The sequence below is a fragment of the Erythrolamprus reginae genome, unplaced genomic scaffold (assembly GCF_031021105.1).
Source record: "Erythrolamprus reginae isolate rEryReg1 unplaced genomic scaffold, rEryReg1.hap1 H_50, whole genome shotgun sequence".
Classification (NCBI taxonomy): Eukaryota; Metazoa; Chordata; class Lepidosauria; order Squamata; family Dipsadidae; genus Erythrolamprus; species Erythrolamprus reginae.
Genome location: NW_027248507.1, coordinates 1 through 14,559, shown reverse-complemented (window position 1 = coordinate 14,559; position 14,559 = coordinate 1). Strand labels below are relative to the sequence as shown.

Here is a 14,559-nt window from a genome sequence, read left to right as displayed (position 1 = left end):
CTGCCAGTGGTGCAGCACCTTCTGCACTCTTTGGGAAATGGTAAGGTTTTCACCAAACTTGATCTCACACAGGCGTACCAACAGCTCCCTGTGGACCCCCAGACGGCCGAGGCGCAAGCCATTATCACACATTGGGGGGTCTTTAAATGTAACCGGCTACAATTCGGAGTTTCTATTGCCCCAGGAATCTTCCAAGGTCTGATGGAACAGTTGTTGTATGGCATAGGAGGCACGGTGCCATACTTCGACGACGTTTTGGTTTCTGGTAGTACGGTTGAGGAGTTGGAGCTGAGAGTGAGGCAAGTTCTGACCAAGTTCAGGGATGCAGGGTTGAAGTTAAAATCTAAGAAGTGCATGTATGGTGTTCCGGGGGTGGAATTCCTGGGGTTCACAGTGGACGCTGAGGGAATTCACCCCACTGCTGAGAAAACGAGGGCTATTAGAGAGGCACCGAGGCCACAGTCCAAGTCAGACCTTCAGGCGTTTTTGGGGCTTTTCAATTTTTACGCGGTGTTTTTGCCACACAAGGCATTGGTTGCTGAGCCTTTGCACAGGCTATTAGATAAGGGGGCTGTGTGGCATTGGGGCAAGCGAGAGGAGTCTGCGTTCGAAGCAGTCAAGGGTATACTTACCTTTAATACTGTCTTAGCTCAGTACTCACCTGCTTTACTGTTGCTTTTGACATGCGATGCGTCCCAGTATGGCGTGGGGGCAGTGTTAAGCCATAGGTTGCCTGATGGAAGGGAGGCTCCGCTGGCATTTTTTTCACGTACCTTAGCCAGGGCAGAGCGCAACTATGGCCACATTGATAAGGAGGCGTTAACCTTCATTGCGGAAATCCATCGGTTCCATGATTATCTTTATGGGAGGCATTTTGAGTTGGTCATGGACCACCAGCCTTTATTGGGGTTGTTAGCAGGGAACCGGCAAAGCCCCATTGTGTTGTCTCCAACTAGTGTTTTTAGCTAATTACAGCTACACTTTGCAGTATAAGCCGGGCCGCCACATAGCCCATGCTGATGCATTGAGCAGATGTCCCCTCTCTGACTTTCTTTCTGACCCTGAACCTGCTTGTGAGGTTTTGTCTTTGGGGGGGGGGAACCCTTGTTATTGGATGACCCTGAAGTCGCTAGGGAAACGGCACTGGATAGGGTGCTGGCTAGGATTAGACAGTGGGTGCTCAGGGGGTGGCCCCCGTCCTCCCCTGAAGAGGTGTTTGACCCTTTCTTTCAGTGTAGGAATGAGTTTTCCATGGAAAGGGGCTGCCTACTTAGAGGAAGTAGAGTAGTGATTCCCCCATGCCTGTGTGACAGGGTCACTTTTGCATAAAGGGCATCCGGGCACAGTCCGTATGAAAGCATTAGCCCGAGATTATGTTTGGTGGCCTGGCATGGATAGGGAGATTGAACATCGGGTAGCGGCTGGCAGATTATGCCAGGATAGTCGACCTTTCCCTCCCCGGTCCGACCCGTTATGTTGGGAGCCTCCTGCAGGGCCTTGGGTGCGGCTGCACCTTGATCTTGCTGGCCCTTTTATGGGTCAGAATTTTCTAATTGTCGTGGATGCCCACTCTAAGTGGCTGGAGGTAGTCCACCTGAGGTCTACCCAATCTCAGGCCATCATTGAGGTTTTGGAAACTTTATTTGCCTCGCACGGGTTCCCGGATCTTATAGTATCTGATAATGGCCCACAGTTCACGTCTGTGGTGTTCAAATCTTTTTTAGGGGGTGTGGGCATCAGGCATGCGTTGGCATCGCCTTGGCATCCCGCCAGTAATGGTCAGGCTGAACGTATGGTTCGCTCGACCAAGGATGCCCTCAAAAGAATGCCACAAGGGTCGTGGCATCAAAGGTTGACGTAGCTGCTGCTAGCGCAGCATTCCACCCCGTGTGTGGCGACCGGGAAGACCCCGGCGGAGTTATTAATGGGTAGGAAACTTAGAATCTCTCTAGACAGGTTGCACCCGTTGTATTCCCAAGCCGCCCAGTGGCCAGAACCGCCGGACAGGAGGATAGAGGTAGGTGATTCGGTGTTTGTCCGCTCTTACGCGGGTGGTCAGAACTGGGAATTAGCTATCGTAAGGAGGGAATTGGGCCCTCGCTCTTATGAGACTGTATTAGGGGATGGCCGAATTTGGAAACGGCATCTGGACCAAATCAGATTGAATAAGGCAGGGGCTCGGGAACCGGCCGGAATCAGTGACCGGCTGGGGGGCTCAGAGGAGGAAGCTCATAATGCACCGGGGTTGGCGAGGAACCTTGGGGAATTTAGCCCAGGAAACAGCCGGCCTGAAGCTGTGTCCAGCCCAGACCCTAATCAGGGTGAATCTACCCCAGAGCCTTTCTTGGAGGGTGCCGTGGAGCCCAGGCGATCCGGCCAAGTTTGTAAAAAGCCCGCTTATTTAAAAGATTTCGTGTGCTCCAACCAAAGGGAAAGGAGTGAAGTGTCTGCTTGACAACCGGCAGGCTGCAAGCCGCGGCTATTGGTGCCCTATCCAAGGTGCTGATTGGACGCGTATACATGGCAACTCTGTAAGCGGGAAAGTTTACTGTATGTGTATTGGTTACTGCTTCAGCCAGCTCTGTGTATAAAGAGCTGGTGTTGTTCTGTATCTTTAAGTCTGTGCCTGCCTGCTTGGCATGTGTTATATCAATAAAGGCCTGTTTTCTACGCGAAGTCCCTGATTACTACATCCCCCAAGTCTTCAGCCTTCGAAGCCACAAGCCAGGATCAGAGATGCCAAGAATCGAAGCAAGGTCACAGGACTCCCAATTGATAACTCTCCACAATACAGTAAGGGCGGGCCTGCCTTTTCAACCCTGCTGAGGAGAACCACACCCAAACCCAGCTGTTACCAATTCAGGGATGGAAATACCTTGCTAATTGGCCCCTTCTTTGGGCTGCCCGTCTCTGCCTCATATCTATGATAGCCTGGGCGTCTTCATCTAATGAATCCAGGCTACTCGCTGGGGAGAGCCCCCCCCCGGGGGTCTCAGGCTACTCTCCCTCCTCCTCTTCCTCTTCTGCCTGGTCCTCCCCCTCCTGTTCATCGTCCTCCCCCTCTGAGCATGAATCCGGCAGAGTTCCAGCCATTCCCTGAGGAGCCTCAGGCTGAATCACAACAGAAACTGTCACAACCTCTTCTGGAAGTGAATTCCATAAACCAACGACCCTCTGGGTGAAGAAATATTTCCCTTTATTTGTCCTCGCATTCTTACCTATGAGCTTTAGGGAGTGCCCCCTTGTTCTATTATTGTGTGATAGAGAAAAGAATTTTTCTCTATCCACCTTTTCTCTCCCATGCATGATTTTATACACTTCAATCAAGTCACCCCTTAAACGCCGTCTTTCAAGGCTGAAGAGACCAAGGCATTGCAACCTGGTTTCATAAGGGAGGTGCTCCATTTCCTTGATCATACTTGTTGCCCTTTTTTGCACCTTTTTCAAAACGATATCAATGATCTGTTACATAAGAAAAGTAGATAGGTTCAGTAGTTTGTTGAGCTTTTATAAAAAAAATATATAAGGGAATGCTATTTGAAGATGGGACTATATATAGCTGTGGAGAAACAGGAATGAATTTAGGTAATTGATACCACTGAAGTCTTTGGATGTTACTTGATTTAATCTTGTAAGCAGATTGAGGTGACAGAGGTTGTTGGCATATTTCAAATGCTATACTTAGTCTTTGTTCTGTTGCAACATATGGGGTAGTGGGGAGAGAGACAAGGAATAAATATCAACAGAAGCAATAGACTGCTTAAACCTGTGCATTGGTGCCCTTGATGAGTCTTATTTGCTTGCATGACTCTTTCCATAGCAACCCACTTTCAGCATTAAACTACTCATTCAGCTGGATAACTGTTAGCATGGGTGCTAATGGTACTTGTGCCTAGGAAACCCGATCTTCACATGAAGCAGCTATGAATGAGATTAAAATGTTCTTCAGTTGCAAAACAAATAAGTCAAAAGGCTATTTAAATATTCATCGAATCAGCACACATGATTTTACATAAGTTTTAATGCTTAATTGTTGTGCTTCGCTCTGGCCCAGCTCCTGCCCCAAGGACTGTGGATGTGGGGTAGACATCCACATGCCACAGGCCTGTTTTGCTCTCGGTGGAATCTGATGATGAAGGCTCCTCTGACCAAGAAGACATGAGTGACAGGAAGGAGGAAAGTGTGACAAACAGCTCAGAAGGAGATCAATTATCTAGCTCCTCCTTGGATTCGGAACAAGAGTTAATGATACAGCCATGTATGCGGAGAGCGATGCATAGGCAGCAACAACTGAGAGATTATTATCAAAGAAAATGAGGCCACCTGTGGTTGGGTGGGGCTGTGGTAATTAGTGAGGCTGCTATAAATAGCAGCCTGTGGGTTTGGCCATTGTGGAGGATTATCTGATCGTTGTGTTTCGTGCCTGCCTTGCTGACTCCGACCTTTGTGTGCTGATTTCCCCCCGCTTTGAAACTAAACCAGAGCAAAGTGTGTTTTACTTTGTGAAAGAAGAAGGACTGTGAATTGCTTCACAGCTGCAAGCTAAGTATATCAGAACTGATAAGGGACTTGTACAAATTACCAGTTTGTTTGGAGACGAGTGCTCTTTGCTATACAAAAAGAGTGCTTAGTTTATTTGAATTTTCGGTATAAAGAACATTGTTTTGAATTTTCAAAAGTGTGTGTGTCTGAAATTTGTATCTGTGAATTTTTGGGAGGATTCCACCAGAGAGCTCGACAGAACACTTAATAGTCATAAAAACAATGTAATTATGTAGATATGGATATAAAGCAGTGGTGGATTGCTGCCGTTTCAGATCGGTTTGCCCGTATTGGTGGTAGAAATTTGCCCCCACTCGCCGAACCAGTAGTAATGGCTGGTAAGCCATGCCCCTGAACTGGTCCTCTGGTCGCTGCTCCTTTAAAACGACTGTCAAAGAACCCTCTGTGCATGCACAAAGGCTTCTGTACATGTGCAGAGGGTAATTTCCCTCACATAATGCGAGTGCGCGCATGCACAAAACTTGCACTTCCGACATGATGCGAACCGGTAGGGAAGGTGAGTGGAACCCACCCCTGATATAAATATAGTACTTCTAGAAATAGTGTATGGTAGTAGTTAAGAGTTTACACCACTGACCTAAAATTGAAATTTGATGTATAGTTATTTTCATTGATAAATTCTCCAAACTGATAGTAAAATAGAGCCGAGGTAGCCAGTAGGTAGAATGCAGTACTGCAGGCCACTAAAGCTGACTGTAGATCTACAGGTCAGCGGTTCGAATCTCATCACTGGCTCAAGGTTGACTCAGCCTTCCATCCTTCTGAGATGGGTAAAATGAGGACCCGGTTGTGGGGGCAATATGCTGGCTCTGTTAAAAAGTGCTATTGCTAACATGTCGTAAGCCGCCTAACTGTCTAAGGACAAGGGCGGCATAAAATATTGAATAAACAAACAAACAAACAAATAAATAAATAAAACGAGACATATCTCACACTGAAAATATTTTTTTAATCTTAGTGATTAAATGTTTGGATAGTCAGCTTTATTATGCTCAACAAAAGTTAAAATTGATGCTTTACTTACTTTTAATATGCAAGTAGAACATATAATCCCATGTGAAAATTTTAGTTTTTTATTTAATGGATCATATCAATAGTCCAAGGAGGTTTTAATCACAAATGTGGAGTCTGCTTCAAACATATAGGAATTTAATTTTAATATTTGGCAGTGATTAAATATAAACCTAAAAGAGTCCTATAATAGTCTTGCTGTCTTATATGTTATGCATATAAAAATGGAGGAATGGAAAATATTCTAATTTTTTCCTTCTTTGTATTTTGATTATAACATGGTGTTATGTATTTTTTCTTTTTTTCTTTTTATGGTCTTGTAGAAGGGGGGGGAAATTCATTCTCGGTTACCCACAGTGATGGGCTACCAAAATTTTTACTACCACACTGTGGGCGTGGCTTGTGCATTTTGTTTCAACATTTTTCAGTGCAAATTGGGTGCTCTGGTGTGGAGCTCCAAATTTTGCTAACAGAACTGCGTTCCTGACCGTTCCCATAGGAGCCCATCACTGGTTACTCATAAAAACATATTACACAAATTCATCAATATTTTAATTTTTCAGAATATCTTTGGGCATAAAAAATACCTATATATGGCTTTCCTTGATACCATTCTAGCTTTCACTAGACTGTACTATTAAAGTTATCAAATTAGAGCTACTATTTCAGCTATTTACTTTGTATCTTTCCAGAAGGAGTTGGGCGGCCTTTAAATTAAATAAATTAAATTAATGCAAGGAATTTTCCTTTTTTAAACTATTTTTAAATTAAACTTTGTATATTAAAAAAAATATTTACATTATGGACAATTATCCCACTTTCTTTTAAATACATTTCTAGTTTGTTTGTCTCTTTTAGTACTTATATCAAACAAACATATAATCTTTACATATACAAGAAATGCATGCATATATGTTGTGGTTGGCTCTGGCCCAACTCCTGCCCCAAGGAATGTGGAGGTGGATGCAGGGGAAACATCAACATGTCATAGGCCTGTTTTATTGCCGACAGAGTCAGGTAGTGAAGTTTCCTCGGAAGAATAAGAAGGTGGGGGTGACTTGGAAGAGGGGAGTTTGGCAGACAGCCCAGGAGGAGATCAATCATCCTTATCATCCCTGGATTCTGAACAAGAACTTATAACATATCCACGCATGGGTAGAGTGATGCATAGGAGACAACAACTGAAGGATTATTACAGGAGATAAGTGAGGCCACCTGTGGTTGGGTGGGGCTGCTGTAATTAGTGCTACAGATAAAAGAGTAGCCTGCTGGTTTAGCCTCATGGCAGTTTATCTGATTCATAGTTTCATCAAGATCGTGGTTTTTGCTGTTCAAGATTGTGTGTGGACTTTCTGGACTTTAGAATTGAACTCAATTTTCCAGTTATTGGATGAGAAATTGGATTGCATTTAACCTGTGCCTTGTGTGTACCAGAAAATCCCTTTGACATTTAAAAAGGGAGCTGTTTCTGTTTTTCTTTTGATAAAGACTTTTGGGTTTTCCTTCTATCATGTGGGGTGTGTCTTTCTGGACTAATTACCCTGTAATTACGGGTGGTTGGGACACGCCGGCAGAACACATATACATGCAAGGAATTCTTAATTTTACATGTAAAAAATAAGATTACCCAAGGTTTTTCTGTTTTTACTTGGAATATACTTTAAATGAGAGCATATTTTTTTCCTGGTGTCATCTTAGGTGACAATTCATGTCATAGATTTACAGTAACTTTAATGGTTTTCTTTAAACATGTTTGGCTCCTATCCATTTATAATATGTTAAACATCTAATCATATCCTTTTGCTTGAAAGTCTCAAATGGGCCTTGAAGAAACGCATTTAAGCACATGTGCAAACTTGTTTTCCCACACCTGAATTACAGCAAAATTGATAAAAACATAGAAACATAGAAGACTGACGGCAGAAAAAGACCTCATGGTCCATCTAGTCTGCCCTTATACTATTTCCTGTGTTTTATCTTAGGATGGATATATGTTTATCCCAGGCATGTTTAAATTCAGTTACTGTGGATTTACCAACCACGTCTGCTGGAAGTTTGTTCCAAGGATCTACTACTCTTTCAGTGAAATAATATTTCCTCACGTTGCTTTTGATCTTTCCCCCAACTAACTTCAGATTGTGTCCCCTTGTTCTTCTGTTCACTTTCCTATTAAAAACACTTCCCTCCTGAACCTTATTTAACCCTTTAACATATTTAAATGTTTCGATTATGTCCCCCCTTTTCCTTCTGTCCTCCAGACTATACAGATTGAGTTCATTAAGTCTTTCCTGATACGTTTTATGCTTAAGACCTTCCACCATTCTTGGACCCGTTCAATTTTGTCAATATCTTTTTGTAGGTGAGGTCTCCAGAACTGAACACAGTATTCCAAATGTGGTCTCACCAGCGCTCTGTATAAGGGGATCACAATCTGATGAACTGTAATGAAGGAACCACAAAAACTCCAAGCATTCCCTACAACAGTGGTGGTGAACCTATGGCATGCACGTGGAGCCATATCTATGGGCACACGAGGCATTGCCCTGTCAGCTCCGGCACACATGTGCATGCTGGCCAGATTATTTTTGGCCTTTTTTCAGCCCTTTATGCTCTCCCCAGGCTTCCGGAAAGTCCCCTGAAGCCTGGGGAGTGGCAAAAAAACCCTGGCCAACAAGCCAATCAAAAGATCACTTGTGTGCCCCAGCCTCCATTTTGCTGTCAGAGGTCTTCAGAAACTTCTTGGGCTTTGGCCAGTTGTATGAACTGTTGCAGAAGATAAGATGTAATTGGACTAACAAAAGCTCTTCCAACTCTTATATTCTTTGATTCTACTCCAATTATATATCTTCCTAGGGCCCTGCCTGACAGCAGCCTGAAATGTATCTTAAAAAACCCCAATTTCATCCACGAGTGCTTGGAACTGATACGCTACCTACTCAGCTACCTTGAATTTTAAGCCTGATACCAGCTTATATCTATTTCTGTCTATGTACCACTGCCTTTTGCAGCTTCCTCGGTTGAAGGAGTATTAATAATCTAACAAAGAACAAAAAAATCCCACCTGCCTCAGCATGTTCCTCCTGGCTAGAATGATCTAAAAGGCAGGTGGATCTAAAAGTAGTGATGGTTCAAATCCTCCCAAGCACTGTCCTTGGGTTCAAGATACACAGAAACCAACTGTATAAGTCGGCGTCTTTGTTGGTGTCCTCCTGATCAACACACTAAGAAACATCTGTCTCCCAACTATGAAAAATCCTTTAAAAACTGCAGTGTGCATTGATCACATTAGGAAGTCACACATATTAATCTTTCAGATGGTTTTCAGGAGACACAAACAGAAGCAAATTAAAAACATTTCTTTTTCACAGATACATCATTGACCCTCTGTTCCCTTTTCTGTTTTTATCACCTATGCCCTTGATATTTGTTCACCTGCTCCATAAAGCACATTTCCTTAGTAAACCAAGATGACCTATAAGCACATCAAATACGCAGTAGTTGCTTGGGAACCAAAAAGCCATAATCACTCAACCTGCCACCAAGGCTGATTGTGCACATATATTTCTATCTTCATCCAATTAGTCAATTAAAACTGCTTTGTTTGGATTTGCTTCTAAAATAAATTTAGCTTTCTGTCCTGTGATATTACACAGACATGCCTTATCTATTTTTACTGCTGTGATCCATGTCCTTGATAATCTGAAGATTATCCGATCCTATTTTATACTTTGTATAACTGTTTTGCAACTGGAATTGGTTTTGATTGTTATCTGTCACAATAGCTAAAGACGTTTCTTGAACTTTTGAATTTCAACAGGATTGAAATTAAGAATATAGCAATGATTCTGGATTATACTGAAATTAAACAAAGATTCCTGAGTTGTTTGAACGACTGCTGTTGTTTGGAGTTTGTACCTGTGCAAATACTGTAACTGGAGTTTCTTTTGCATTAATAAATAGAATATATCATAATTGTAACTGTCCCCTGCATACTGGAGTATGCTCCATAGAAACTACAGTTATCACCATAGTATTTATTGTGATGTAATGACAAGACTGAAGTATTGTATGTGAAAACATACAATATTTTGGATAATTGCTCAGAATTTTGAAAACATTCCTCAGATAGAAAACTTGTACATCTTGAATTAATATTTCAGTTGAGTTCATGTAGTTGATTATCTTTTGATAGTAGGTGTCTGTGGATTAGAACACAATTCTAAAATGGAATTTTCACTTTGATCATGAAAAATATAATAAAACCAAGTTCTAATTAAATCTGTTATATTTGAAACATGTGTATATAAATTTAATAGATGTAAAAGTGAATTGTAAAATGTTGAGTGGCAGCTAATTCTTAATGTCTGTGCCAGGCTATATATATAGCCTTAGGTGCAAAAGCTAATTGTGAACAAGGACTGTAATTGAAGTCTTTTTGAAAGACATTTTGTAGTTCTAACTTTAACAGTAGCAAAACTTATAAAAATCTTGCAAGGTATCTGATTCACTCGGATAACAATAAATTTATACCTGAGCCACTCAGATAGAGGATACAGCAATCTTTGAACCACAATCTGGTACAGTATTTTGATACAAAATTTGCAATATATCTCAACATGTATTCAACAGATAAACTTGGAGAAACATAGGTTCACTAAATCCAAAATATTCTCCAACTTCCAAAACATTCCTAAAGTAGAGAATTTTTGCATTAATTTTCTTCCTTCCTCCCTATTTCAGTGATAAAGGGTCAGATTAAATATGCATGTACATGCGTGCGCACACTTAGGACAAGAAAGTAAAACAGAAGATATGTTCTTATATTCTTTTGCTCTAGAAATTATGGAGCGTTTCATCATGCCAAATGTGAAGAACTAAACACCTTGTAAAACAGATACGGGCAAGCTCTGATATATGCTTCATATTCAGTATGTGTCTCTGCTTGCAGTACTTTGCAAAAGTAGTGATAACAAAAAGCCTCAAGTAAAAATATTCCTATATTCTGCTATATTTTAGCAAACAATACATGCTTTATGCCTCGAAAATAATCAGTCAAATAAATAGAGGCTGAAAAAATTGCTGTGCCTTCTCAAATGTAAATGTGTCATTGCTATGAGTTTCAAAACTATTCTCTAATAAAAAAGCTGTTAATTTTTTTTAAGCATGCCAAAACTTATATACTAGAACTGAATATTTGTTCCAATAAATGATGTTATTTCAATTTCCTGAGTGTTTTCAATGATGTCAGCCAGTTAATGCTAAACTAACACAAAATTCAGAAGTTTAATATTAGTCTTAAAGCATACCCCAACAATGTCAGTACTTTTAGGTGCAATTAAATACAGCTATACTTTGCTTGATTTATGATTAAAAAATTGGAGAAATCTTATTCTGGTTTTTTATAATATCCTGCTCTTAAATTATGTAAATGGACCCCTTGACTATTTAAAAACATTTTAAAAATGACTTTTTGCTTTGCTGTAAAGAAAAGCAGGAAATAAGCCTCGGAATCTAATATTTGTTTTGCTTTAGATTTATTTCAATTTCCTGTGCTCTTTTCGATTAATATCAGCTAAATAATTCAAAGAATAGTCAAGGACATTCATTTAATATTGCTTTTATTGCAGTATCCAGTCAAAACAGTCTTTTTGGAAACTTGAATACAAATATAAAGCAGTAGAATTCTGGTAGATATTTCAGAAGGTTTTACTGATCAAACATGTTCAATTTTGTACTTATAACAATAATAATAGTGTTGGAAGGGACCTTGGACGTCTTTTAGTCCAACACCCTGCTTAGGCAAGAAACTCTACACTGCTTCAGACTAATGTTGGAGCATTCACAACTTCTGGAGATACATAACCAGTTCCTGCAACTGTTCTTCATATGTTTTAGCCTCGAGTCCACTAATCATCTTTGTTGTTCTTCTCTTACTCTTTCTAGAGTCTCAACATCCTTTTTGTATCGTGGTAACCAAAACTGAATGCAATATTCCAAGTGTGGCCTTACCAAGGCATTATAAAGTGATATTAACACTTCACGTGATCTTGTGGCCCCAAGCTTGTTAGGTTAATGCTGAGCCAGAGCATTTCTTTACATGTGAATTCCAAGAATGTTACTTTATTGTTGTAGGCTATAGCAGCAGCATCTTGAATGTTTATTGTAGGTATAGTAGCAGCATCTTAAAAGTTTTCATCTTATACTGAATAAAATGTTAGTTTAGATATTTTTTCATACTTCCTTGATCTCTGAACTGTTTAATCCAGTGGTGAATTTTTTTTCCACCACTGTAAGTAAGTAATTTTTTTTATTATGGTTTTGTTTGGGTGGCCTGGTGGGCATGATGTGGCTTGGTGGATGTAGCAGGGGAAGGATACGGCAAAATTTTCATTCCCTCCTCACTCCAGGAGAAGAATGCTGCAAAATCTCCATTACCACCACATTCTGGGGCCAGCCAGAAGTGGTATTTGCTGGTTCTATGAACTACTCAAAATTTTCACTACTGGTTCTCCATAACGTGTCAGAACCTATTGGATTTCACCCCGATTTAATCCCTTGTGAAGGTTCTGCCATAATGACTGCTTCCTTCTTTATCATATCTCTTATACCTTCTCCAAATTCTAAATTCCTTTGTAAGAACTGACACTTCCAGAAAGATTGATTGAATGAATGAATTGTACCATGGAAGTCTTATTTATTTAACATATTTATTAGTTACTTTATTTGTATTATTATCTATAAATGGTGGGACTCTAGTAATGGATTGATCTTTTTTTCATTTTTGTCAATTTTTAACTAATTTAATGTGGATGGCCTATTTGAATAAATAAATAAATGGATTGAACTAATAACAAAGGCCATAAACAAACCAATAAAGTAAGAACTGAGTCCACATTTCCTATGCTATTGGGATTAAGACATGTCCTCCTTTTCTTAAAACCTTTTAAAAATCCAACTATTTACTCAAATATTCTTGTTACCCTATCAGTGAATCTAGTTCTAAGAACAAATTTTATTTTTATTTATTTATTCATTCATTCATTCATTCATTCATTCATTCGTTCGTTCGTTCATTTATTTTGTCCAATACAAATTGAAAGTTAAGGAGGACTGTGCAGCAATCTTCTTAGAGGTTTCACACTGGAGCCTACTTATTCTCTCCCAATGTTGTCTTCTATTTCAGCAATTCTATTTCTATTTCTGTTTGAGAGTGTATGCAGAAGAGTGACCAAAATGTTTACAAGAAATTATTATATGCATTGTGGCATTAAAAGAAGACAAGATATTGCATTCCTGTTTTGGGCAACTGATAAAAAAACCTGAATTATTTTTCTCACCTTGGGTTATCTTTTCCTTCTCTTAATTTCAGATAGCGAAATTATTCCTCCTGATTGTCTCCGTCCGAGATCCTTCACAGCTATCCGCCGACCCTCATTGCGCAGAGAGACGGAGGACACCCGTCTATCAGTAAGCCTTTGTGATCTCAACTTGCAGGAGGACAATTTCCAAGGCATGACTGCCATGTGTCCTATTCCACAGAATTCCCTCAACTCTCAGCATTCCCACCTCCTCCCATCTCAACTTGAAAGCGATCTCCGCTTCCATCAACTCAGGGGAGCCCACATTAAAATTCTGGATGACCAGACTGTGGCCCGTCTGGACCATGCTCGAGATGAGAGAACTTTGGTTTTCACCAGCAGACCGCTTAGAATCAATGAGACTATATTTGTCAAAATCAATAAATCCAACACTTCGCGTACTGGGACACTGTCATACGGGGTAACCTCTTGTGATCCTAGCACCCTGAGACCTAGTGACCTTCCTTATAACCCAGAGTCTTTAGTTGATCGAAAAGAGTTCTGGGCAGTTTGTAAAGTGCTGGTGCCTCTCCAGAGTGGAGACATCTTGGGATTCATGGTGAATTCGGAAGGAGAACTGCATTTGAGTCACAATGGAGCAAGTGCAGGCATGCAAGTATGCGTGGATTGTTCCCAACCATTATGGATGTTCTTTGGTTTACATGGAGCAGTGATGCAAATTCGTGTCCTAGGTATGTTTGTCTCTTCTTATATGCATACTTTTATTTTGTCGGCAAATTAAATGACCGGAAGCATTAAAATATTGTATTGTGCAGCAAAGAAAAAGTTATTTATATTATGAGTTGTGTTAGAATGAGAAGACTGAAATTTGTTTTCCAGTCTTTTCAGTTTCAGCCAAATCTGAATCTTTGATTCAGCAGATGGAGAAGATACTAATTATTTATTCTGACATCAAAATCACTTTAAAGTCTTTCTTTTCCAATATCAATAAAAATCTACTAAAAACAGTTTGATAAAGACCCCAATTTACATACAAGTGATAAGGAATAAGACTTAAAGAAATGATTTTTGTGATTTATGATAACATTTATTTGCATTGTACCAATTTTCTGATTGGTCCTATTGCAGTTTCTCAAATTTCCAAATGTATCTACAGGTCTAAGAAGGTTAAAGTTACTTTTAGCCAAAGGAATATAATAACTATGGACTGAAGTTGTTTCTAAGACGTATGTTAGGTCTAGCACTGGCTTAAACTATAGATTTTGATTCTTGTCTACTTTATTTATTTTTTTACAAATATGCCATCTGATGAAAGGTTATGTATCACAGAAAAAGGATTGCAGTGCTGTGTAGTATTCACTAAGTCTGGGTTATCCCATTTGTTTCAAGTCTTGTAAATATATATAGCAATAATATATACAACATTTTAGACAAAATCCAGAGGGATATGTGCTCCAGATATGTACTCAAGAGAAGGGATCTCCAACCTTGGCAACTTTAAGCTTTGTGGACTTCAACTCCCAGAATTCCTCAGATAGCAAAGAATTGAATTCCACAAGGCTTAAAGTTGCCAAGGTTGGAGACTAGTGTTGGGCGAACCCAACAAAGTTTGGGTTTGGCGAACTCACCTGAACTTTGCGGTGAAATTCGGGTGAGTTCACCAAAC

At 40.2% G+C, this 14,559-nt stretch overlaps 1 protein-coding gene across 1 annotated transcript in view; it reads left to right on the top strand.

The window, feature by feature from the left end:
• LOC139155744 (E3 ubiquitin-protein ligase NEURL1-like) overlaps positions 1–13,624 on the top strand; it is a gene marked incomplete at its 3' end in the record, with an annotated part of 158,951 nt that extends 145,327 nt beyond the window's left edge. The window contains exon 4 of the mRNA XM_070731017.1: positions 12,944–13,624. Coding sequence (XP_070587118.1) covers positions 12,944–13,624 — 681 coding nt within the window. The remainder of the gene's footprint in view (positions 1–12,943) is intronic.
• Positions 13,625–14,559: the final 935 nt, after the last annotated feature.